Source organism: Plodia interpunctella, chromosome Z, assembly GCF_027563975.2.
Source record: "Plodia interpunctella isolate USDA-ARS_2022_Savannah chromosome Z, ilPloInte3.2, whole genome shotgun sequence".
Taxonomy (NCBI): domain Eukaryota; kingdom Metazoa; phylum Arthropoda; class Insecta; order Lepidoptera; family Pyralidae; genus Plodia; species Plodia interpunctella.
Window position 1 is genome coordinate 3,438,636 of NC_071324.2, and position 27,768 is coordinate 3,466,403.

A 27,768-nucleotide genomic window follows, 5' to 3' on the forward strand; every position below is an offset into this window, starting at 1 on the left:
AAGGTGATGTTATGTGGAACTGAGACCTTAGTGCGGCTTTTTAATTTACCGCGCCGACAACCACACCGCAATGAGATTGGTTCAGTGCGTCTCACTTCAAACTACTCGGTAATGAGAAGTGAAATGCAAACCCGCACTACGCTCTCTGGTACTCTCTAGGGACCCGTCCCCGACTAATACGACCGTGCAACAAAAGTGCTGCACAGCAATATGGCGTGAACGGGCCTTTATCAGAAATTGGAGTTGTTTTAGTAACAGAACAGAAAAATATTACGTTTAGATTTTTGTTTTTCAATATACGGATTACGTTGGTCTAATGGTGTTCACTGTTAGAGAGGGAATTTCATAAGGAACATATAAGACGATATAATTTAGTTTTTAATAGCAATGACTTCGTGTCATGGTCTAATATTTAGTCAAAATAAAAGTAGATGAAGATCTAAATCAATTTTTGTGTTTGTAGTTATTTGCAGGGGTAAACGTAAAGATATTGAAAAACAACTGCATAATTTGCTAACATGTAATTTTCGGGATTTCTTTTAAATTTCTTAGGTACTTAGTATACTATAACAACTATGTGTATATACTAAATAAGATTATCTTACTACTAAATTCTTTGATTAGGAGACGTTACAGTCTCTATATCAGAATACATATATTTTTGGGTAGAAGTAATAAAAAAAAATCAACATTGAGCTTTTATTACAGTGTTAACCCGAATAATCCATTCATATAACGCAAATAATATATACAAGCAAAAATCACTTGCGTAAATCCTTCAAATAATAATATATTCAAATAAAATTTAATTTATAAGTCTTCTTTTTAATATCAGCGCTTTACCTTCAATTAAAACGCTAATTAAATACTTACCCACTCAAAGCTTATAAATAAAAATTAAAGTGGCACTTCTGTATTCTCAACATTTGGGTCGTAGTCAGTACTCTTATATTTTAATTCCTTAAATTGTTTGATTAAAAGATACACTAATTGAATGGATTTTATACCAAAGAGTTTTATACAGAAGTAAAATGAAGTAGTTTTATATAGTTTTTTTTTTTAAGTTGAACAGTCACTACTATTTTTGTATATTAAAGATTTTTGTAATATACTTATAAATTAAAATTTTCAGATATGTTCCTTTATCTGAATGCCACTGTCGTTAATTTATAAGCTAAGAATAGCGTAGTTTTTAACATTGGAAATAGATCACACAGTTCAGAGGCTGATAACAGGTTTAGTCTTTCCTTTACTGGACTAGAAAAAACATAACTATGCATTGAGATTTCATACCGTGTTAAAATTGACTACTCAAAAAATATCTAATGTATAAAAATAGTTAACAAATCAACCAACTCAAATAATACACGATTCACGCAAGCCGCATTATCAGCCTCAAACAGACATTACAAAGTCTTCTGAAACCAATCAGCCTGACTTAATAAAATGCCGACAGATTAAAAATAATATACATTTATTACAATTATGATTAGAATCCGCTTATATTATGCAAGGAACATAAATATATGTATTTTGTGTAATAACACGCATTTAAAATGTCCTCCAAGTAAATGGCTGGGGACTAATCGAATATTGTAGACGAAGAGACGGGGTAAGTAAATACTGTTCTGAACTAGAACACTTAACTTCTAAAGTATATGATAATTGCAATACTATACATGGACTGCCACGAAACAGCAACATTGCAGACTATATTAAAAGTTTTTATACATTTATACTTTACCCGTTTCTAACTTGTGCACATACTTTGTAAATGTGTTAAACGAATTGATGATAAACACAGACGAGCAAGACATTATTATATCCAGACATTTATTGATTTTAAAAACGTTACAGCTATAGACAATAACCCCGTCTTCGTAGACATCCAATACATTTAAAGATATATACCATTGAATAATCGATTAGTACATAATTAAAGAGGACTCTAAAGACTACAAAATATAACTGAGAATTTTTAATTAAATTACAGCAACAATAGCTTAAAACTTCATTAAATAAATACAATCTTTCCAGTGTGTAGGCTCACTCATAATTTAACTAAAACAAAATATACTATAAAAGATATACATTATGTACAAATTCAAATAAATTTTATCTTATCGAGGAATTCCTGGTCTGGAGCGTTAGAAAGGCACTCCAAAAAGAACTAGAATTTTATGTACAACATATTTACAGGATAAAAGTAAACTAAAAAGCTAACTTTACTCGACCAAATGACGTTTATCGTCGGTGTTGCGCTTGCGGCCCTTGGCGTGCGCGAGCATCGTGACTAACTTCTTGTGGCTGTCGCCGACGATCCAGCCGTGCTGCTGCAGGCGCTCCTGCTCGTCGTCGGAGCCCCAGGCGGGCGCTCGGCGCGGCTTCAGGCCCGAGGGCCCCGGGCCCAGCGACACCTGCACGCCGGTCGACACGCTGGTGCTCGCCTTCGGCGACCCGTAAATGTCTGCGTAACGGCCGCCGTCGTGGCCGCCGTTGGACGAGTACCTACTACTACTTACCCTGCTTTCGTCTTGTTTCTTGAACGGTCGGTGACCTCGCTTCCCGCCCAACGGCTGACTCTCCTTCTTTCTACCCTTCTTCTTGCGGCCGCCGGTGGACAAGACGGACTCCGCGCTGGTGGGCCGCGGCGGCCCGCGCTCCGGCTCCGACTCGGAGCTCCAGCTCTCCGCGAGTACGTTCTGCTTGCCCACTGTGCACTTGCGTCGCGCCCGATGTCGCGCCACCCCCGCGTCGTCATACGACTGCTCGAACACATCACCACCGTAATCGTAACTCGTGCTGATCCCCTCGTCCGTTTTCCTCGAAGGCGATTTATGCAATGAATACCGCCTTTTATACGACCCTTCTTCAGTTCTCGTAGAAGAACTAACATATTTTGATGACATGTAATATTTTCCTTTCGATTTTACAAACTCGTATCTATTCGTTGATGATAACTCTTTACCATGTTCTGGCGACCTCATATCATACATTTTAGACGTACTTGGACCATAGTCCTCAATAAAGCTATTGCCAAATCGGGTGGATGTCGATGGACCATAGTCATCATCGTCATCATCGTCAGAGTCATATCTTTTGGTAGAAAATATAAATTCTTCAGCCTGTAACGATGGTCTTTGTGGTTTTTTAGATGTCGAAGGAAAACAATCATATTTGTAGGAAGATGAACCAATTATTCGTGGATAAGCAAATTCCTTCATAGCAGATTCTCTGGGCGGTGCTTCATACGTTGACGATGAAGGTTCGTAAGTCGATGGAGGCAGTTTACTATATTCATTTAATGACTCTAACTCGTCTTTTCTTGGAGAATCAGATTTCAGAGTTGAAGAATTAGGGTCATCTTCAAGCAAGCTGTCAAATAACTGATCTAAATTAGCTTTGGATTTCTCAGGTTCTTTCGACTTGGTAGTTTTCTTTTCAGTCCTTACAGCGTTAAGTTTAAAGATTTTGCCCATTACTGCGTTCTTCTCGACAACATCTTTTCTCTTTAAAGGGCTTGGCGTTTTCTTTGGCTCATTCGAAACTTTGCTAATACCCATTTCACATGATAATAAACTGTTTTCAGTCTCATCCTCACTGCACACGTAGTCGTCAGACATGTAAACAAAATCGTCGCCATCGGAAGCGCTTTCGCTTGTTTCATTCACATCATCTGCAGGTTTTGATGTCTTTGATGTCGTTGGCGGTTCTTTACTAACAATATTTTTAAATCTTTCCATTAAAGTTGACGGTCTTAATTCAAAAAGCTCAGCCTCTTCGTTATCCATGAACTCGTAAACATCAACTTTTTTCTGTGATGAAACTTCTTTTCCTCGCTGGTCACTATCCAATTTAGGACTGGATTCTGAATCTTTCTTATCTCGTTTTTTCTTAGAAGACGATTTCTTTTTCTTTTTTGTAGGTTGGTCTACGGTTGGCACAATAGCAGACATATTTATATCAGATGTAGGTATAGAAACTTTAATTCCATCGAAACCTTTGAGGGCACCTTTTGTGGGTACATGGGAATTTTGATGAATTTTCTTTGTTTTCTTCCCCTTTTTCTTTTCTGATTTCCGTCGTGATTTATGACTGTAACAAATAAATCAGCTCAGTGTTGATCACAAACAAAAATCAATATAAAGTATAAATTCATCAATGTAATTAAACATTGTATATATAATATATATTAATGTAAGTTAATTTATTCTTACCTTTCATTTAGTTCCGCAACAACTTGAGACTGTTTAGCTGCAGCAGCCTGAGATCTACATTTTCGTTTTATTTTATCGAATTTGTCTTCAAACATGTCTATATCTTCGATTATATCCGGATACATTTTTTCTTTATACACAAAATCTTTTTCGTCAATTAATATCTCTCTTTGATCTCTTTTAGATTTCTCGGGGACATGAGGTTTTTCGACTACATCTGGTACTTCTACTTTTTCTGATACTTCCACTTTTTCATACTCTGTTTCATTTGAACTATGTAAACTTTCTATTGTTTCTTGTGGCTGCTCGACTGTTGTTACATGATGATAATTCATTTTATTGAGAGAAGCATTGGCTGCTTCTTTTAGCCCACTAATTAAATCATTTTCTAAATTCCTTACTTCTTCACTTTCAAGTATAGTTTTCGCAGTGATGGAATCGACATCACCATCGCTTTTAGTGTCATCTAAAATTAGTTTTTGATTGATATGCAAGTCACTACCCGATGAATGACAATGATTAGCTAATATAACAGAATTATGTTTCCCTTTCTTGTGAGATTCTTTTAAAAGTTCACAGCAGTCAAGAAACAATGCTTCATCTCGACTGAGTTCACCTCTATGACACAGTTGCTGCTCTCTCATATTTTTATTTAAGTCTACCAATATTTCGTCAACTGTAGGTAATTTAATTTTTCTTGAACCTTTGTGTTTTCTCTTTTTAGCCAATTTATCTGTTAAAACTTTTAGACGGTCAAGGTATTGCTTGTAAGCTATTAGATAATTAGGTTCCTGAAGAACCGGAGGAGTTTTGATTTTCAATTCTACTTCAGATAATTTAGATACGTGTATTAAAGACATCTGATGTCTTAAATAATTATCAGGACGTTTAAATTCTCTCCTACAAATAAGACAAAAACAGGGCACAGGTTTAACACAACTTTTTTTCTTTCGACCTCGTTTAGCACCTTTTTTACTGGGAGTCGTTTTTGAAGTCGCGCTCTCGCCGTCTGCAGATTTTTTGTTGTTTTCATTTTGCGATTTCTTTGTGACTCGGTCTTTATATCCAAAGTAAACATCATCACTCTCATTAGCTATTATATGGAATGTCTCAGATATTTTCTTTGAAGCTAATAAATTTGATTTCCTTGGTTTTCTTTCTGAAAAGAACCCGAAACTTTCCATAAACTGTTCTGATCTTAACTGTTCTTCAGTTTCGCTTTGAGCAGCACCCTCCACGTTATTACAATCGACAAGAGTTTTCCTACTTGATTTACTGTCATTGCTGTTATTTTTGTCACCATCTAATTCACCTTGGTCAAGGTCTGTATCATAATCGACATCCTTATTTCGTGAAGGTGCACGATCCATATCAGACATTCTTTTTTCTTTATCAAGAACATACTTCTGCAGAGGCACGTCACTTTTAGATGAGTCGTCAGAATCACTTATGCTGCCTCTTACGTCTTCGGTCATCAAATCCTCATGAAACACTGCATCTTCCGTATCTTTATTCGGAATGGTAACTTCTCTTACAGCAACTTTCTTTTGTTTTACAGACGCTGTCGTTTTCTTTGCAGTTTTTCCTTTTTTTATAAACATAGGTTCACTTTTTTCGATCATTTCATCCATATCAATATCGTAGGGATCATATAGCATTGTACCAGACGATTTGACTACAGCAGATTTTGAACGAGTACGTCTTGCTGCTGCAATTGGTTTATTGTAACATGTTGTACGAACTTCGGGATTTTTGGTATTAGTTCTGTCGATTGTTGTAGAATTTTTTTCGGGTATATCTTTATTAATCGCTTTACTATCCAGTTTAGATTTTTTACTTTTTGTACTTTGATCGTTTTCAAAGGTTTCTGAGTTTTTACGTTTTTCTGCTGATGGTGGTAATTTATTAAGATCATTATCGCCTCTAATTACCGTTTTTGAGTTATCCCTGTTCTTGGAATCATCGATGCTTTTATATATATCTGACTGATCAGAAATGTCAACAACCTGCTCTTTCACAATGTTTAAATTATCAGACTCCGTTTCTATTGCACAATTTACGGTTTGGGGATTCACGTCAGCTATAACAGTATGATGTTCAACTAGAACTGAGCTATCAGTATCAGTATCTTCCCCAGTTTGTTGAGAATTTTCGACAGATTTTGTTTTTTTGACTTTTCTTTTTAACTGAGGCGATTGCCTCCTTTTTATTGCTTTATTTTTTTCTGAAATATTTTTAGTAACTTCCACTTCATTCAAACTAGAAGAAATGTCAATTGAAGAACACTTTATAATAGAGTCAACTGAAGAATGTTTTATAATAGATAAATCGCATTCCGTTTTTTCTGGATTTCTTACAGGTGTTGAATGAGCTTGTGGAACAGTACTTTCTTCATCAAGTAATAACTTTGAAAAGATTAGCTGTTTCTTTGTAAGGGGAGCTTTTTGTTCGATTAATATTTCAGATTCTGTAGAATGGCTCTCTAATTCAGAAGTTTTACCTTCTGCGTAAAGTGATTTTCCACGTCTACTACGTCTTAAAGGTGTTACGATTTGGTCTTGCATTTCAGGAATTTCCGAATCATTTATTTCAACTTTTTTGAACATTTTTGTCCGGATCTTCCTTTTCTTTTTTGATTCTACAACAATTTCAGAATTACTGTCTTCCGTATTACAACTTTCGTGCACAATAGAATCTTGTGTATCCGAGAGCTCTATTAAACTACATGAATCAGGTTCTACGACTTTCTTATAGTCATATTCGTTGTAATCTTGTTCTTTTCCTAACTGAAATTCCTGTAATTTAAACTCTTTTTCATCGGCAATTGGTGCATTGCCTAATGAAGTTGACGTTTTGTCTGCATTGTTTTTCAAAAGATTGCAAGTTATTATTTTACTCGCATTTTGATCATCCAGAGGTAGCTGTGGCGTCTCATTCGACTGTGCCGTCTCACTCGACTGTGCCGTCTCACTCGACTGTGCCATTATTGTTCTTGGTGACTCTATTTGAACCTCTACAACTCCTTTATTTAGTTTTGGATCATCCACAACTTTCTCATCTGTAGGTTTATTGCTTGAACTTGATACGCTGTTATAATCAATAGTGTCAAGCAAATCATGTTTTTCAGAATCATTGTTGATAAGAGTTGTCGTCGATAAATTTTTACAACGGCGAGACTTCTTATATTTCTTTTTAGAATGTTTTTCATCTTCTTCGGAAGGCACAATAGTTGGAAAAACTTGTGCCGGTGATGTTTCTTTAGTTTGGTTTTCGGTCTCAAGTTGATAACTCAGTGAAGCACTATTAATTGGATTAGTGCTGACAGGAGAAGCCTCGATAAGAGCTTGACTTTCTACAAATTTCTTTTCGGCCCTTTTCTTATGTTTTTCTTTCTTTTTCTTCTTTTGTCCGACCTTATTTTTACTCCCTTTGGCACCTTGCTGATCTAGTTGTTTTTGTTTTACGATAACTGCCAAACTAATATCGTCATCAGAATCTTCATCTTTCTCAGTAACATTTATCTCTTCTATTTTATCCGCTTCAAATACCTTAACTGATGTAGAACTTTCGATCAAATGATCCGATAATGTAATTTGGTCTTCCATTCTGTTAGAAGGAGTTTTCAGTCCTTTATCTTGATCAGCACAGGGCGCTGATTTTCTTTGTAAATTTTCAGATACTATTTTAACAGTCTCTTGGTCGGCAGTTTCCTTCGTTACTAAATCACTCGTAGATATAGATGAAGTAACTAACACCGTTTTGGCAGCCACACTCTTATCCTCGACTTCATTCAATGATATGTTTTGTTCTGAAGAACTCCGCTGAATTTTATCAGGCTCTACAGCCCTTGTACTAAGTTGTGTTTCGGTTGGCGACATCTGACTAGGAAAGTTTACAGCATCTTTCTTTTGTTGCTGTTGTGTACTACTTACTTCAGATTGTTGTATCGCCAATGTTTTGTTAAATGGAATTTCGCTATCATGACTAGTTACAACAGTATCTTTTTCTAAGATACTTTTTGGCAAATGCACTTCTGTGGACATAGATTTATTTCTTTCCGAAGGTGCTTTTATTCGGATTGCTCTTAACATAGAAGTTTTTTCGTTAGTTCCTTTCGGTTTACTTACGGTACTCAAGTTAATTATTGATGTAGTTTGTAACGATACTGCTACGCTAGCGGGCAACTCATCGGATGTTTTTATAACGGCATGAGATGTTGCATTCTCATCCTGTGTTAAATCGATGATTGCGGGGTTGTATACCTTCGAAGTTTGTGTTTCAGATATATCCAAATTCACGACTTCAATTTTAGATTCACTAAGTGAATTTGAAGAACGTATTGGCGGTTTGATGTCTTCAATAGAAGGCTTGTTTACTGTACATAGTAGTGAAGAAGGTAATGAGGTCAACGGAAAGTGTTGCTTCACATCGGATTCCAAGTTATTGCTATCATTTGGTTGAGAAATACTAAAGTTAGACATAGAGTATCGACTATCAGATGGTACCTTTACCATTGCGTTTTGGTAGTTTTCATATTTAGAAATAACACTTTCACAAAATGTTGTTTGACGCGAAATAGCTGGAGATATTGAAAGTCCAGTTAATGTGTCCGTAGTACGAAGACATTCAAATTGTGTATTTGTTTGTGAAACATATTGAGGCAAAACATTCAGTAGCTGATTTCTGTGACCCGGTGGCATGGTGCCTAATATTTCGACGAGTTCTTTAGGTAACATAGCTATTTTTCGAGCTGTTTCAGGATCTTGCTCTGTATTTGTTGTAGCAATACTACAAGCTTCATTTTTAAACTTTGGATTTCCTACCAAACTTTTGTTTGCAGTATTATCTTGTTGTTCTGTTTCTGAGGCATTTTCACAACTTACTTGAATAGAAGAAGTCATACTAACAACAGGTGATGAGGATAGCGAATCAAGTGTAGAATTAGATGCAGGTGAAGCTGTGGTTGTACATGCTAACGTATAAACTGGCATTGAACTTGCAATAGGAGTCGACGGCATGGTTGGAAGCAAAGTCGTAGATGGAACTACGCCCGATTCGTCAAATTTGGTTACCGATATAGAAGTGGTAGCTAAAGTATAAATAGGTTTAGTGCTCTCATGTCTGCTTACATGGGAGCTCGACACAAGACTAGATAAGGTATATATTGGGAGTGTGGATGCAATCGTTGCTCTTCCTTTTGAACGTTCACTAACATCTTCTGCATGTTTCTTGTCTGAAGCATTTGACATTGCTTCTTTTATTTTATATGACGGCACAGTGGAGTCATAAACATTGGAACTATCATACACTTTATGAATATTTTCGGTAGGTTCACTTATTTGTTGAGCTGTTTGCGGAGTAGCTATATGCACATGAGAAGCAATATTATGTTTTGTACTTTTAACATTTCTCTCAGATAAATCAGCTGGAGTACTAACTACATCATGGATGTTGGAAAAATGTCTTTCACGTGAGATATAGGTCATCTGTTCTGTAGTTACAACGGAATCTGGCTTATTCAGTGTTTTTAAATCACCAGATTGAGTATTTTTCCCAGATAAATCAGTCGGCGCTTCCACTGTCGAAATTCCTTCTTCAATATGAACTCTCACTGGTTGCATCAATTTCTGATTTGACAAGTCTTGAAAGCCATATATTTGCTCTTTCGAAGTGGTTGTATGTACGTCAACGATATGTTTGGTTTTAACCGATAAATCCTTAGGAATTGACTCATCGTGCCCTTCCTGTATAGTCAAATCCGTTATTACGTCTACGTTTTGCTGTGGGTTAGAGCACAATTCTAGAGGATCTAGCGACGAGCCTTGTGGCGCTGGTTTAATTCGAAGATCAACCACAATGTCCGTAACGTCTCTTTTGGTGAAGGTCGAGTTTTTGTTAGACAAATCTAAAGTTTCATAGCTCTCATAATTGCTAGGAAAAGACGTCTCATTTTGAGATACATTATCACTCTCATTTGGCGGTTTACCAGATAGATCTAATGGAACCGTTACAAGGGGCTCTATAATAGTACTCGCATGAGCTGGTGGAATATTAGAATGAATGCGAGAAATCTCAGTTTCAGGATAAATATCCACAGATAATTTTTTTGCACGGCTTTGTTCGCTTGTTATGTCCGTCGGGTTTTGTAGAACCATATCATGGTATGCATTCATTTGCCATTGTTGTGCTTGATTATCGACTTGGATATGAGACACAACTTGATGTGAAATCGAAGTCGCAGTCGGTGGTGGAGGTGGTGGAGGTGGCGGGGGTAGCGGTGGTAGCGGTGGTGGCGGGTATAGTAAGATGGAAGGAGGAATCTGCAGCTGAGAGCACACTTCACGTGGCTGAGAAGGAGATCGTAGTTTAGACGATCTTGAAGTAGAGCGACTTTGAGATGAGGCTCGTGTCTGAGAGTGTCCACCAAGAGATGATATCCTAGACGGAATTTGAGTTCTTAAATCATCAGATTGTAAAGGTTCCATTGAAACAATTCCATATCTTGGTGATGGTGTTTCCTTCGACCTTATGAAGGTCATTTCAGTGTTAATATCGAGCGACTGCCTAGGAGACACCAGTCTAGGTGAAACTTGTCTGGGGGACATCTCTCTAGGAGATAATCTGCTTGAAGTCTGTATGTCAAAAGAATGAGTAACTTGTCGTGGAGATGGCAAACTCGATGATGTCGACTTAGTGCATGGCAGTATATCAAATGCTTGGGTCGGCTGTTTTGGAGATATTTGCTTCGGAGCCAACATACTGGAAGATTGTACTGGAAAGCCTGATTTTGGTGTTAATCTATTTATATCATAAGGTTGACTGGCTTGTCGAGAATGTACTTGGGTCGGTGAAGGCAATTTACTAGACTGTCCGTCATAATGTTTAACAGTAGCTTGCTTTGGTAACAACTTGTTTGAATACATATCATGATAAGTCTGATTAATTTGTTTAGGAGAAATTTGTTTCGGTGGTGACTGATTGCTTGTAGATCGAGTAATATCCTGAGTAATTTGTTTGTGGGACACCTGTTTGGGTGATTCCTGTTTTGGCGACAATTTGGTTGCCGTGAGTATGTCTATATCATGGAGTCCTGCTTGAGGAGATATTAGTTTGTGAGTTGTTTTGTTCGAAGCTAACACATCATAAGTCTGTACTGGAGACACTTGTTTAGACAAAGAATCATTTCTTCTGCGACTTTTATGGCTCTCATTTGCACTAACATATATGGGTGAAACATGTTCAGTAGAAGATTTTCTTGAAGACCTTCCATCGATATATTGATCTCTACAGATTTCTGTATTTATCATCACCTGCTTAGGTGATATTTGTCTGGGAGAAATCTTGTCATTAGAAGGCATGTCTAGCATTTCATTTTTATTGACCTCTGTGTTAATATTTACCACGATTCGCTGTGTTGCACTGCGTCGTTGGCTGACTCTATCAGAATTTCTCTTAGCGGGTGCAGGTTCCATTTGTTTTACTTCAGGAATAAAAGGAGGAATAGATTCTATTGCAGCACGGGCAGATCTACGGCGAGATGACTGACGTTTTGTCGCTCCACTTGTCTTTTGCTTTGGGGGAGTCTCTAATTGTGGCATCAAATTAGTGTCACCAGGAGGCAAACATGGCATCTGAGGGATTATCTCATACGGCAACGACAATGGGTGTCTTTCTGTTGTGAACTTACTTTCACCAGGATATTCATAATTTCTCTCATATTGTGTTTCCATTTCAAGACTCATATTATGTCTTGAAAATATCTCTGCTGGTTTTGATGTATCGATATGTTTGTCTTCGATAGCAGTCTGAGCACCCGGTGGTTCAGCATCCAAAGGATCATCACCTCCACATTGTACGGAAATCTGAGAAGTCGTAAGCCCTGGAGTTGGTTCGACCAACTTATTTTTTAACATAGCAATGCAATCATTTAAACCCTTGCGTGGTTTATTTAGTTTGCTTTTTTGCAAACTATATGGGTCTAGTATACTGCGGTGCCCACTTGCTATAGGTGGCTTGTCAAGTCTGGTAACAGCTGCTTCGTTTTCGAACAGTAATTCATGGCCGGTCGGCACATGTTGATTTAAATTGTTACATTCTTGTTGGACTAAGAACGAGTGGTGAAATTGCACCGATTTGTCATGAGTTTCACAGTCAGCCGTTAAACGAGCAATCGAGTGTTTCAAGGGAGTGTTTTGCACCGGTGCCCGGGAACGGTCTGGCTCTCCGTTATGGCCCATATTTCCCGGAGGTTGGTCACCATTGTTGGGTGGTGCATTATTAGAACCGTTGGAACCACGGTTTGAATTCTCCCTAGTATTATAAGAGCCATTGTTAACGTCGATTCGTTGTGGAGTATTTTCTATAGATAGCTGAACTGGTTCCGCGCCGCTAGTACTCGGAACATTACTGTCAGGCACGTCTTCATTATCAGTGGGAGCTTGTTCTGCAGACTTCAATTTTCTCTTTGCTCTGTTCAATGCCACCTTTCGCTTCATAGATTCATTCTGCCTCGTGGACTTGGTGGTGACTCGTCTCACAGTTCGTTTCAGAGGTTTACCATCATCGTTTTTAACAAATGAATTATTACTTTGATCTTCTTTTGCAGATGATTCGGCTTGTTCATTATAGTTAGTACTTTTAAGGGCTCTGAGTCTTCTATTTTTCGGATCTTCTGATAGACGTCTCTTCATCAACAGTTTAGTTCTTTGTTTATCCAATTTATTGCGTGGTCGCAGCACTGAATTCCCTGGGTTTACGAGCACTCGATGTCGTTTCGCAGGCAGATCAGCTAACATCTTACGAATCGTTTCGGCTGAAAAAAATAAAAGGCTCTAGAATTGTTCCTATATTTAATGTCAGATTAATACATTGTAAATGTTGAAAATAAAATACTTACCATCGCCGACTTCACTCCTTGGCCTAGCCCTTATGTGCGATTTTTGATTGGACTGTCCGTTACGTAAGTCTTTGCGCATCTTTTTACGAATACGGTTATCTGGTAGTCGAGTACGACGCTTACGTACCCCGAATGGCCTGTACCGGCACTTTCTTCGGACAGCCGGCGTGTCGCCTGCGCAATCTAGCATGTGTTGATGTAAATCCTCTAGAGTGATAGATTTGTTGCACTTCGTGCACTCGCGATATCCCCTGAGTGGTCTAGTACGGTTGTGCATTTGACTCGGAGGTACATAGAGATGTTTTAGAATATCAGCGTTCAGGAGTAGTTCGCCAACGACTTCATAATGTTGTACTTGAGCGTTTGGGTGTCTATGAGCCATGTGTGCGGACAACGCACGGGCATCCGAGGTGGGGGCGCCGCACGCGCAGCACACGAAGCAACGGGGCCGAACCCATTCTCCGCTCAGAACCGCCGGCGGCAACTCGTACTTAGGAGTTGATGGAGTTAACCCCAGCGACGCAGGAAAATCTAAGCCTTCATGCTGCACCGCAGGTTTATATTTATATTTCACTGCTTGAGATGATGTCGACGGGATCTCCCGACTTTCCAGAATATCCTTCAGCTCTTTCTCAATTGCGGTTTGTTTATCAGTCTTCTTTGCGAGCGGTGAATAACTATACTTCTCCTCGTACTTTCGCCTCATACACAATTGCGTCCAAATATCCAAGCTTGATACCAATGTAATGATGCAGTTGTTCGTGTGCGAATCACGTTTTATCTGATCTGCACTGAGAGCTGTGCGGTCGGATTCCAAATTGTCCCATTTCCATTTGTGCTTAGGCGCGATAGCTCGCGGCATGTAGCCGTCGAAGGTGTTGCGCGAATACTGCTCGCATGCTAACAGGATAGGGAACCCTTCAGCAGTGTTGATGACGACGCTATTCTTCCATTTTCTAGTTTTAATTGTACTATCTGGATCAGGGTTAAACTTAAACGATCCATCGAGGAATTTAGTTAAATTTTCTTGCACATTGCTAGCAACTTTCGAATAAAAACTTGTGTCAAAGCATTTTTCAAATTTCTGAGTAGCGTCATCAAGGGTCCTCAACCAATCCTTTTTAGTAGACTCTCCAGTCCTAGGCGAACGGTGTACCACTCCCAGCCTGGACAATATTTGGTCGGTGTCGGTGTTGTGGAACGAAAAATTTGAAGGTATACGTTTGTTCCACTGTATATCATCTAGAAGGATTACTGCATTTTTATCCAATACAGAATTACTCCCTAGCGTCTTACTGGGCGGCAAAATTAAGTTCGTTGTTATATTATCCTCAATATCTGCTTCATCGTGAACCTGTGCTGGTTTAAGTTCACAGGAAATAACGATACCATTAAACGAACCGGTCGGGAAAGACTTGGCATCTTGAAATTCTTTCATGTCGTCAATCTTGATAGTCTTTATGGGCTTTTTAGTTTTAGCGGTCTTTTGGCGGAGTTTGTTTCGGTAGGAAACCTTTTGCTTTTCGCAGGTATTGAGTTTATGCTCAGCGAGTTCGGTCGTGGAAGGGAATCTAGTATGGCAATCGAGGCAGGCGAAATACTGGTTAGGGTGGCTATCCACCATGTGCCGAATGATGTCATTAGGCTCGGCCTCCGCATGGTTACAGAACAGACAGGCCATGGAGGTGCCTGGCTTCGAAGTAAAAGAATGCATGCGGCGTACATGTTTAGAAATAGCTTGTTTGGCTGCGAACTTTTTATCGCAATAAGGACAAAGAAAATATGGGGTAAGTGAAGAGTCAGACTTGTTAGCGAGATCATGTGGTGTGTTTAGCACTTTCGAAGGGGTGCTAGTACGCTTAGGCTTCTCTTGGGCGGATTTGCCTTCGGATTTACGAGAAGGCTTGGTAGTTTGAGGGCTTGGGACAGCGGACCTCCTGGGTCGAAGTCTTCCATTTAAACCAGACGAAGGTTCATCGTCACTCGTATTCATCGTGTTTAGTTCCTCAGTCCTAAAATAAAGTAAGGAAAATAAAATAATAAAAAAAAAACTTACAAATAAATTGAGTTTTTTAATTTTATTATAATAAATAAAGTTAAAAAAAATTATTAAATTAAGAAATTTTCGAAACTCTTTAACCCTCGTCTCGATAGGAAACGTTAATTCATAAAATAACAATATTCACTGCTTGAAATAATAATAAAATGGATCTCATGTATGCACTTCACAAAACGTTCAAAAGAAATTTTTGCTTCAGCTATCAAATAACGGCTGCTCATATATCTATATCTATCAGCTCATACGCTGATCGTGATATAGTATTTTTAATATATATAATAAAGAATAACTCTGGACGGACTAAGGATTGAACTTGGCATCCGAATTATTTTTATTCAGCTCAAAACTACCTATCCAACCACATATCACACATAGCTAGCATTGGGTGCAAGCACTTAGACCTTAAGTCCATACAAACTCTGGCATTGCTTTTAGATAAAAGTAAAACGTCGCACTGCACTATATAATATACACATTTTTCTAGTAACTCTTCTAATCCAATTATAATTATATATACTAATGCAACATTAGATTTGGATGAAAGATAAAATAATTTAATATTCTGCTTCCAAATGGAATAATCCTATATTTAATTAGTAGTAGTAGTAGTAATACTATTACTTAAATGGTCTTTTTTATATTTGTGAATAATTATTTATTGTGATTAGAAATCGTCATGTGATTACATGACGATTACTGTTCGCATGTTCAAGCTTTTCGCATGTCCCAACGGGAACGACTAAACTTCGGTAAAAATTTATCTGAAATTGGCGAATAGAGAAAACATACAATGTTTGTATACCAGTTTGTATATACTAGCCCATTCATTTACAGAACACGTCTCTCGAAGTATAGACAAATTACCGCCAGTCTTGTAGAACGAATTTGTGAGATGTGAGTTTTTAATGTAATCGATCGTGTTTACTTCTCGAAGCCTCCTCCGTCACATTATAGCGTACAATCGTGATGAGATAAGGTAAGATACAAAATCACTGAAATCCATTGAATTAAATATTTGCACTAACCAAACATATTTTTTTCCGATTAATAATAGCGTGATTAACAACTGGCATCATGATTCTCCAAAAAATGTAAGACAAATACAAATGTACCAAGTAATTATGTGTGAATGTGAATAATTGCTAGAACTTACCGAGTCAGCGGGAACAGATGAGTCGGTGAAAAATCATCTAAACAATCGTCTGATGGGAACGGATCCAGCGCGATGATGTGCGGACTCGTGTCTACATCGCGCTTAGATGGGGCCGATGTCAATAACTCATCGGGAAGATATCTAAACAAAATGACATAAAAGATTAATCTTACATGCAACAAAAAAAAATTGTAACACTATTATTTTAGCGTCATGCTATATTTTATCGCAGTAAGCCAAAATTAAATGAATAGAATATTCACTGTTATTTATTTTGAAGTGATCCTGAGAGGTACAGTTCTAAATCCGTTGTCTCCAAAACAACAACTATCGGGATAGTTGGTAACCTCGCGTGATGCAAATACAGGAATATAGAAATTTAAAATAGTCCCATTTGAATAACACATCACGGCCAAATCCCGGATAGGTCTTGCTCTTACAGAATATTTCGCAATGCGATTTCAAGTATCATTCGGTTCACAACGGGACTTTGTTCAAAGATGAAAATAATATCGACTACGAATCTTACATATGCAATGTATAAGTACATACATCCTTTGTCGAGTAGATGATGTTACCAGTGATGGGTATGCACGCACATTACCTTTGAAATATTAAAAACGACAACAAATGATGTGGGCTCGTATTATAATATGATTATTTAGCTATATCTAATTTAGGGGCAATCTAGCCAGATTAAATCTGGTTAACAAAAGACCGCCATACAGGGTCTGCTGTTCAAGTTTTTGAGAGGAGTTTATATTTAACGTTCTTCCGTATCAGACAGACATAACGCCGAACCTATTGAACTGAGTTTAAACTTGTTATTGGTATTGGAGGACACTTGTCCTCCACGCTCTTCAAGAAACCTGGACCAAATATAACCACAAAAAGATTTCCCGTAATTCCCATGGGGAAGGGAAAAACGGATTGTTGGTACGTGTACGAAATCACTAGAACAGTTCAATTTTACCGGGATAAAACAATACACGCAAAATTTCAAAAAGATCAGGTGAGATAAAACGTAAGAGAATAAATAAATTTACTTTCGCGTTTATTGTATCAGGTGGGAATGGGATGAAATAACTAAAAAGAAACCTATACTATAGGATACTGAGTGTAAAACTCGATAAAAGACCTAGTATATATATATGTAGATAAACTACAAAATAGATTCACTATCGGTAAAAGTGGTAAAACTTGGCCGCACCGCTCGATTCAGAATATGCAATAATGTAATCGAGATGCTCCGTTAGAGGTGTTGGCTTGTGGCGGATGAAGCAAACTACGCTATACCTCAGAATACAGAAAAGTCTATAAATATGACACGTGCAAAGAAAAATAACAAGCAAAATACCAACATAATAAACATAATATTTGACTTCACACAAAGTGAAATAACAATATTTAGATGTTCCTTACTACAATATTTAGATGATGTTACAAATCTGACGAGGATTTAAAAGGTCAGGTTGGACTCACGTAACGAGAAAAAAATATCATTTTGTTAGTTATGAAAATACGTAGTAACGATTTGTTAGTTACGTATATTTACGATTTTAAATTTTATTTGTTTGTAGTACTCCTTACTAAATTCCATGATTCTAGGTCAACGAAGCAACGAATGTTGTAATAATTCACCTGTAAAATCTAATTATGCGATAAAGGTCAAATTTTCTGTTCGCGTTGACTTCAAAGTTTGAATTGTTCATAGCTATAAGAGACCGTAGGCTCCAATTTTTGAAAATTGAAAATTTCAACTAAATTGTTACTGAGGAAAAGAGTCTAGACAGACAGAAGGACGATGGAGTGATTTTATAAGCATTCCGTTGTTACTTTTTGAAGTACAAAAGGTATAGATAAAGATAACCCAAGTTGACCACATTAACATTCTAAAGCCAAGAGACAAGAATGCGTAGTAAAAACAAAATATTTTACATAAATTAATCATAAATAAGTTCTCAGTATCAAACATGCATTCACTTTGTAATGGCGGTTGGAACGGGGAGGGAAACACCCCCGCCGCCGCTGACCACCCACCACCCTCTTGCAAAAGGCTGTATGTATGCTGTAATCTTATTGAGTACGTCGTATTTAGAGCACACGTGAAGTTGTATGCATTTAGACTTCGCGAAAACACACGTTACAGGAAAAGATTAACGAACAATTTATAGGATTTAACACTAACTCTATACTGAATGGATTTTGATCAAATTCAGTACACGTCTAAAACATGAGTTCGACATAATGTACTTTTTATCACGATATTCTTACAAGAGAGGTCGCGGGCCCCTGCTAATATTTAGTAAATATAAAGATATTTATAAAATACTATACATAGCTTTCTGTTGTTATTGATTTCAGACTTGCAGTCCTTCATAGCATATGGCGCGGCCAACCCATTTTCCCTACCCCAGCGGATATTATAGTTAATCGAATAATTCTCATTTTGCACAAATAGCGACGATTACTTCAATTTAATAATCATTGTAAAGATTACATAAAAGTACTAAAAAAATCTACTTATCCTGAAGTTATAAGTAGGTGGGTTGGTAGGTGGGATGGATGGTGGGTGAATGAATAGGTTATTTTTGACAACATTTAAGAAAATGTTTATCAGACAGTGTACCGATCGATACCGAAACGCTCTTGACAAAGGTAAAATAGAAGGACAATTTGCTACGCAGAATAAAATTAAAGAAAATCAGTCGCGACAGCCTTTAAACTTAAAAATAAGTAGTGGATGGCAACAAGAAGCAATTTCGCCCAGCTAACATCACAATAATCTTTCATTATGGTTGTTATTTTTATTTGTTAGACAAATTAAAAAAACCCCGACTTTCAATACAAAATTATAAATCATCCCAACTAAACGATAACTAGAAAGAAAACTAGTATTATACATGTGAAAGTTTGTACATTTGTTACTCAACAAGTATAAATAATCTAGTACTTATGGATTTCGATAAAATTTTAATATAGAATAGGACTTAAGAGTACTTTTTATCGAAAAATCACAACAGGGCACCTAGTTTTAATAATACTTAGGTAGTCCAGATAAGGAAAAATGCAATGAAAACAATCTAACACAAAATAACCTATAACTCAAAATAACACAAAATAAATTCGCGGAACATAAATATAATAAATCATAAATTTAAAAAAATAATTCCGTAGTTAACTGACAGGCAATGCATAGCCGAAACTGCAAAAAAATTGGTATGAAAGTTTCCTCTAAGAAAAGATATACCGAAATTACCACGAGCACTGGAAAACATGAAATTTTTACTAAGTCGCGAGCAAAAACTAACAGAATTAATATAAAACACATTGAATACTTATATAACGTCTGAAAAAATGTATGATTCGCATTCAACACCAGCCAGATTTTCGATTTATATGGACATGGAGCGGAAAATCTGCGGGATGATTCTAAGACGCCGCGTCGTGCTATTTTATTTTCTGTGTGCGAACGGTTGCCTTTTGCGATGCTGAACGTTTAGAGCACTTACATATCCTGTTGTGGGGCGGCGCAGAGCGCCCGCCCCCGGTTGTACGCAGGCCCACACGTGGCGCCTTCTCCTCGCTGTGGCCAATACGCAAATTACCAGTACAAAGTGCTTCACAGGTCAAACGTGCACACGTACTGAGAGCCAGCTTGATAACGTCCCCGGCTCATATCAATCGATAACACCTGAAATTCCGAGTAAAATATCAAACACACTGACGTGTGCACCAACACAGACACGAGTTGGGGTGGAATGGGAACCTGTTGCACTTGCACTGCGCATGGCAGATCCCATGCGCATGTCATAAAGGTTCACTTCCGCTGCTCAAATAAATGGTACCGTATTTGTGTTAATGTGCACTAATATGTTATCAAGCATGTTTGTTTGTTGTTAAACAACCTAAGGAGATTTTTTGACAATCATATATTCTATAATGTGTAAATATGTTCAATTCAGGCTGAAATGTTTCGTTAATAAGTTATGTTTTGTAAGCGATTTTCCAAAAAATTCTCCACCATGACAACTGCCTTCAAATAATTATAAATTAAGTAACACTTAACATGAGTAAACGACGCGACGACACTTGAGAACTATTTGGATAGAATCAATTTTTTAAAATAAAAGAAAGAGAATATACCTTTGCGATACTAATTTATATTCTCGACTCACGAGATGTGGCGAAATATCAGAAAGCTTTTCTTTCATAAGTGTTTTTTGAAGCGGCAGTGGAGTAATGGTTAAGACGCCCTGGCTCTTGTGGATCGAAAGGTGTCAGGTTCGTATTCTACTCGGGCCATCATGAGTTTGTATACCAATCTGATTCAAATATAGTACTTAGTTTTCATCAACATCGTGAGGAAACCTGCACACTGGTTGACAGTTTAGTTCCCTAATGTGTATGCGACTACCTGCCACTTGATGGAGATAAGTCGTAAAAGTAATGTCAGTTGCCTTAAGGCGACTTGAATAAAATCTGGCACGAGTGTTATACAATAACACACTTTATATGTACTGTGTATAAGCGTTTTCCAAATAATATGATGAGAAAGTAGTAGGATGATCGATTTATTTTATTAATAACGAAAAATCAACAACACCGTAACAACGAACATTTCATGTTATTGATTTATCATTACTCTTAAAACCTTTAATAATTTCAGTACTATAGTATAGTAGTAGTTCAGGCAGTATTTCGGCCGCCGCCCTTACCGTCCCTAAAATTTCTTAGAATTATCTCTAAAAGCAATAATTATTAAATTTAACACTACTCCCAAAACAAATTATCCTTTTATAAAACCGGGTAATAAAATTAACTTAATTATTTTTAACTTTGTTAAAATTTGAAACACTCGTGAAATCGCTAAGAATATATAATTAAAATAAAATTTAATTATTTCGAATTTAAGATTGGACTAGTTGTAATACTTTTTATTCAGTTGTAAATAAAACTTTTTGTAAAATTTATTTGCTAATATAACCAATTTAATATACAATGGCTAATCGAAAGTCCTTATAATATTAAAAACACAATAAAAAAATTACGATGATAACGACAATGCTTCTAAAGATATTCCAAAAATAAAATCACACCTTTTTAGGCTCGTCCAAATGTTACCGTTCTTTTTTTATTATTATGTAAATTGTGTATTACAGCAGAACAAATAAAAAATGTATCTATCTATCTATCTAGAGTAATATCTTAGAGAAAAAAGCTATATATTTGTTCAGCAGCTACCTTAAACTTCTTAATAAAAAATGTTACAAAATTTAGTTTATTTGAATTAATTGTTTAAAACAAACTTTACAACTAACTTGAAATCTTCGTAATGATCCAGCTGCATTATTGTTACAGTCTATGAATTATCACAATGATCTTACCTATTCTAGAGTATACATATTTTTTACAATTTTCTGATCTTGTCAACTACCCTATTTATTTTCTTAAATTATGTCTGAAATACAAAACTTAGATCAGTCGAGGACTTACTCTGCCACATTTATAAAAATTGTATCAACTGTATCAAAAAAAAAATAATGTTCTTCTTAAATCACTTTGTTTATAAAGTCCGGATTTTCTTTTCAAGTGTAGAATTCGATATAAACAATGTTCACAATACTTATTGTCCAATTTTATTGTAAATAAATCAATTAGGCCAAACCTATAAACTCTAAAGTCAATAATTTATTAACCACGAAATTATAATTTTAATTTATCTTCTTCATAGTCGTATTTCTCAAGGCTGAGAGTCGTAGTCATTTTGTGGGATGAAATACACACAAAGAATTTCTTGGCATTTGGAGTGGTTTGCTATTGCCCTCTCCATTTCAAATACAAAATCAAACATTGTGCAGGTTTCCTCACGATGTTTTCCTTCACCAGAGGCAAGTGGTGGTAGATGAAAACTATGGGTCAGATTGATATACAAGCGACACAAGTATTATTCGAACCTGGAACCTTTTGGTTCACAGACTTAAATTACACCAACTCTTTGATTTATTTATATTATTTGAATTTATATTGCTGACTGACTGCAACAAACTTTGGGTGAAGTGCTTGAAAAATTGATCTTAATCGATTACCAATACACCCATAAGACCTCATCTGTAATATGACTGTCACAAAATACACTACTAGTAATGAATTATTTTTTGAAAATAAAACATTTTAGTAACTACAAATACATAACACCTGATTGTGAGATTAAATTCTTACATTTTACAAGAATGTTAAGTACCCATAGATGACATTAACAATACTAATGGGTACCTGACACAAAGAAAAATAGTATTTGAAATAGGATAAAAGTTATTTTAGATTTCTTTTACTACATATATTAGACAGCAGATTATCAAAAACCTCAACCACTTGTGATCTTGGTGAAGATATAATAAATATATTAATATCAAATTAATACAGTGATATTAATTTGATATTAATATATTTATTATTATATAATTATGTAATGTATGTGTATATGTAATTAGCAATACTTGTAAATAAATTGATATTTTTAAACATGTGGATAATAAAAAACAAACATTAATTTAAATGTGTCCAACGAAATGCTGTCATTAGTATGTACTATTCAACTTGTCCACTCCTATACCTGCCATATAAAATATTCACGAAACTAATGAGTGAAGTCATGATTTATGAATGTGAAATATGACAAAAGAAAGTTGGACCATTGAATCTTGCATGGTAAAGCAAATTATTATTTCATGATAATCATCAATAGGTTGTTCTTATCTCTAAAACAATCATAATTATTATAATATAATTCCATATTGAAAAAATCATGGCCATATGAAAAAAAAATTCTAACCTATGTGAGAAGCATCAAGTAAATCTCATAGTTATTTAATAATAAAAAAAATAAGCATGTTATAGTTAGACTTATAAAGACAATAAAAGGAGGACTCGGTAATTTGGAATTCTTGATAAAAACTTCTAGGTAGAATCTAAACCTAGATAATAGCCTAATACAGATGCGTAAAAAGCCACAAATAATAAATTCAATGTCGTTTCCATACTACGTACCTATACCTACTCAATATTTATATATCTTAATAAAGTCTCCCTTAGGAATGTGGTAAAGCGAAATGCGCGGTTAAACAAATTGTTTATGTTTATCTATTGTGTCTCGATTCCACAGGGTTAAAATAGGTGAATGTAATTGATAATGATGAATGAACTTTTAATTCAAGTAAATAATAATAAAAAAGTAAATAATAACAAAAAATCTTTGTAGTTTCTAACTTCAAATTCCGGCGCATAAATATTCATATACTGCGCAAAATATGTGTCTATTTAAGGCAAATTATCTAATTGTGCATTTTAAAAACTTGAGTAAGCAATTTCGAACTAATTAATTAATTAAAGCCTATAATAATCAATTTCCACAAAAAAATGTTAAACCAGCCACACCGCAAAACAATAACGCCGCACGGGAACACGACACGACGGAGCGCGACTAGAATGTGTGACGTTACAGCTGATACTACCCTACTTCATACAACCCCTCCCACCCCTCAATTCATTATTTAAAATGCGTAGAAAATATTGAGTATTTTTGGCATTTGTCAATGGAATTAGAAAAGGATCAAGAGCTAACTGGGAATTTTGGTAATAATAATTCACATGTGATTTTTAATGAACTTATTATTTGACTGTTGCTCATTAAAATTCAGCGAAAATTATTAACACAAGAAAAAATATTAAACAAAATTATTAACACAAGGTTGTACTACTACAACACTACTACGTACAACTAGTACTGATAATTTAAAAGCTTACTTGCCAAGCTGAACTTAGAAAATGAATTTATATATAATCATAATAAATACAAATTCATACCTTAAACAAAACCCATAAGGTTTTTTCAAGAATTTACTATATTGATATGAAACTAAAGCAACTAGATACGAAATTAACAGTTTATTGCTCACTACAGATATTGAAAAAAGATATTATTTTTACTTACAGTTTAAAATTTTAGATTATAATTTTAATATCAATAAATTATGAGGCTCTTTTAATGGTGTTTTGTGTGATGTGTTAAACTTAAAGACTTATTAACACAGGATGTTGTAAATTACATAGAGTACAATGTAGCTCCACATTGCTCCAGATTATGACTAGAATGACCCTGCACATACCTAGTTCATAGCAAGAACTTAATTTATTGTAAAATATATTCCAATAATGTGTTTCCTATTTTCTGGTGTTTGAACCCAGCCCTAGAATATAACTACAACATATATATTCTTGTGATTATTATACAAGGAACAAAAAGCCTTGATTCAATCACAAAATGCAAATAAACACTGTATATATGGTCTGCTTAATTATTTATTGATAATATTAAATAAATAATTAAGCAGATCTTGGGCTCCGACGTAGAGAATGGCTGAGGAAGAAACCGGGAACATGCTCAGATGGCAGAGATTAAATAATGAAATACTTGTCTTCTGGTGCACTGTTTATAGCCATCACACCTATTATTATAAGCTAATTTGTTATTAATGACTGCTGCATAAAATTCCTTGTAAGTTATCTTTAACCTATTTAGCAGATTGTACTAGACATTCTAGGCTTGAGTATAAAGTAGTAGAATTTTTTAAGAACTTTTATCAACTACTGAAAAAAAAAATTACAGCTCTCACAAACTTTCGAAATAAAAATTGTTAGTTTTTATTTTCTTCAATTTATTTAGTTTATAATATAAACAATACTTAAATAAGTAGCTGTTTTAGTATTATTGTCAGTCAGTCGTCCAGGATTATTGTAATAAAATAAAAATGTAAAAAAAATCTGCATTATCAGTGTCAAAGTCACCACCATGTGTCTTACAAAGCTTTTTTTTAACTGCAACTGAATTGCAGATTTAGATGCAGTTTTCACTGTTATTTAGACAATTTATTCCCTAAGGTATATACATATAAATGACCTCATGCATAACAGGGCCGGGGTCCTATTCAAGGAAGATTAAAAGTCAACAATTTTGCATAAAAGTGACAAAATTTTAGTATTTTAACAAGTACTTTTTAATAAACCTTACCTTAACCTAACTTTTACAAGTAAAAACCTTACTAATATATTTGCCATACAAATGTTAATGTATGCTATTTAATAAATGTTTACATATATGCAAAAATGCCTGTGGATTAATGAAGATTGTAAGTGAAGAGAGAAGTTCAAAGATTCATATTTAAAATTATGATAATCATATTTTAAAACATTTAGAAATTAAGTTTAGCATTTCTTCTGATTTAGAGATTAATTTTCTATTGGTTTGATTATAAAAAAAAGTAAAAAATCACACTAATATTGCTCATATCTTCATTAACTTCATCATATCTACATCCTATTACTGGTTAGATATAATATTTTTTTAAATCTTACAAATTTCTTGGCTCACTAAAGTTGAGGTACCTACAAAATTGTAAGTTTTTGACATGGTGCAACCTTTGACAAAATAATAGGTCCCGATTGCTACTTTTTAATCTATAATTTGATAGAGCATTTTGCCGAAGTAATGTAGCTATTAAGGATTATACAAGATTTCTCACATATATAATCCATTAATCATGAAATTTAGCTTATAATGCAAATTTCTTTGTTATAATTTAACTACACATTATTTTAACCCCTTGCACATCTCAAGCCCTAACATAAGCACAAATGCAATACTGCGAGAGGTCTGAAATGCATTATGGGCTAAATAGACAAATAATTTAATCAGAATACACAACATTGGTAATGAATACAACAAAGAAAACTAGTTTTCATTTTTTTCCACCAAGTGCAATCCAATCTGAAGTTGTATTAATGTTGTAGGATCTTCTTTTCATTTCGCTTTGTAGGATTCTTAATTGATATGTGACAAGATATGAATCAATAAAGGTTTTTGTATTATTTTTTTATTTTGAATTATTAACTTGAAAATACACAATAAATTAAAGGTTATTCCAAAATTTCATGTCTCATGAGTTTTATGGATTGCTTAGTGGTTTTACCCAAGAGTAAGAAGTAATTAGATTTAAAGTTATATTCATTACCTAGGGCAAAATATCTTGTCCTAAGATTAATGAAGAAATACACATCAGCTATACATTAATAACACACATGAAATCTAATTACTTTGCAAATTTTGTAGCATTTTTAAATATATATATATATATGCAAAATGTTTATCAGAAGAAAGAAAGAAAACTCACATTGAATCAATGAAATAATATAAAAAACGATATATTTACGTGGTATTCTCTATACGTACCCCAATTTTTAAAGGTTTTTGATCGAAATTTGTGAAAAAGCCAAAAAATGCCAATAGCCACTTATTAAGTTGGTACCATGCACGTAGCAGTAAAATATGGTGGATGCTTATCCGAAATCACCCTAAACTAGACCCGAGAGAAAATAATCACAAAGACATATAGGATTTAGCAATAAAACATTAATTAACAACCAACTATAATAAATTTTCGAGGTACTAAGCTTGATATATTATAAAATGCTGTCAATTACCACACGATCCCACCGCCCTAAGCTGGTGTTGATGTAAATTATTTTGTACTTACCAAGCTGAAGAAATGCATATTCCATAAAAAAAAGAAACATACACAAACAAAGTACAAATACAAACTGATTTTTTATTGATTTTGTGTAGAATTTAGTTAGGTTTCACAATTTTTTCCACAAAACAATAACACTGCACGCAATATGTAACTATTGGAACTCCACACTGAAGTTAGCTACAGCGCGATCAATGCTGCCAACCGGACAGCATAAATAAATCAATTAATTCGCAGTAACTTCATGCTATTTATATAGATTTTTGTTTTATGTCCTTTTCGGTTTTAGCCCTTCGTTCCTTTCCTTTCTCCCTCAAACACCCTTCGCAAAAAATGTATATTTAGCACAGATATTAGAACAATATTTAGTATGATGTTGCATATAATGTCCAATGTACAATGTACTACCTATTTTATTTATTGCATGCATGTGTAGTAGTAAGATAATATCCAGTTCCACTACTCGTTCACTAAAACACTCAACAAGTCATTGATTTTAGCGCCGACATTTAATTATCTTGAGGAGGATTTAAGTGTAGCTACCTATTTTAGTGTATTTAGTACATAATTATTCATATGGCTAGGTACTATTATGTAGGAGGGTATCTAGTACCTAGTATAAGTTAGCATAGTTCCTTAATGAATGTAAATATATAAAGTTCTCATGTTTTATTTAACCTTTTGCTTGCCGTTTCATTCATCATCCAAACACGGTTTATAATATTTTTAAGTGTAGTATAACACCTAGGTATCTATATTCCTAGGAATTGTTTATCCCATACCTATCATATTTTGGACAGACATTATGTTAATACCTTTATTTAGTACGTAATTTGACTAATTCCATGGTTAATACA

General features: G+C 35.2%; 1 protein-coding gene across 2 annotated transcripts; it reads right to left on the reverse strand.

The window, feature by feature from the left end:
• Positions 1-506: 506 nt before the first annotated feature.
• Positions 507-27,083, reverse strand: LOC128683391 (uncharacterized). Of its 2 annotated transcripts, XM_053769000.1 has the most exons (6): positions 26,918-27,083; positions 19,838-20,019; positions 16,326-16,466; positions 13,114-15,125; positions 4,218-13,029; positions 507-4,095 (listed from the first exon to the last, which is right to left on the reverse strand). In XM_053769000.1, the coding sequence occupies exons 4-6, from the start codon at positions 15,104-15,106 to the stop codon at positions 2,226-2,228; spliced, it is 12,675 nt and encodes a 4,224-aa protein (XP_053624975.1). In that variant the 5' UTR covers positions 15,107-15,125; positions 16,326-16,466; positions 19,838-20,019; positions 26,918-27,083; the 3' UTR covers positions 507-2,225. The 2 variants fall into 2 exon arrangements, with proteins under 2 accessions (XP_053624975.1, XP_053624976.1); XM_053769001.1 differs by lacking the exon at positions 19,838-20,019 and having other exon boundaries at positions 26,918-27,077.
• Between the last annotated feature and the right edge of the window lie 685 nt (positions 27,084-27,768).

Bases quoted from the DNA above. Each gene is read 5' to 3' on its own strand.
- LOC128683391 (XM_053769000.1), bottom strand. From the start codon at position 15,106: ATGAATACGAGTGACGATGAACCTTCGTCTGGTTTAAATGGAAGACTT. The intron at 13,030-13,113 runs GTAAGTATTTTA...TATTTTTTTCAG, and splicing joins AAGGAGTGAAGTCGGCGATG to CCGAAACGATTCGTAAGATG. The intron at 4,096-4,217 runs GTAAGAATAAAT...TATTTGTTACAG, and splicing joins GTTGCGGAACTAAATGAAAG to TCATAAATCACGACGGAAAT.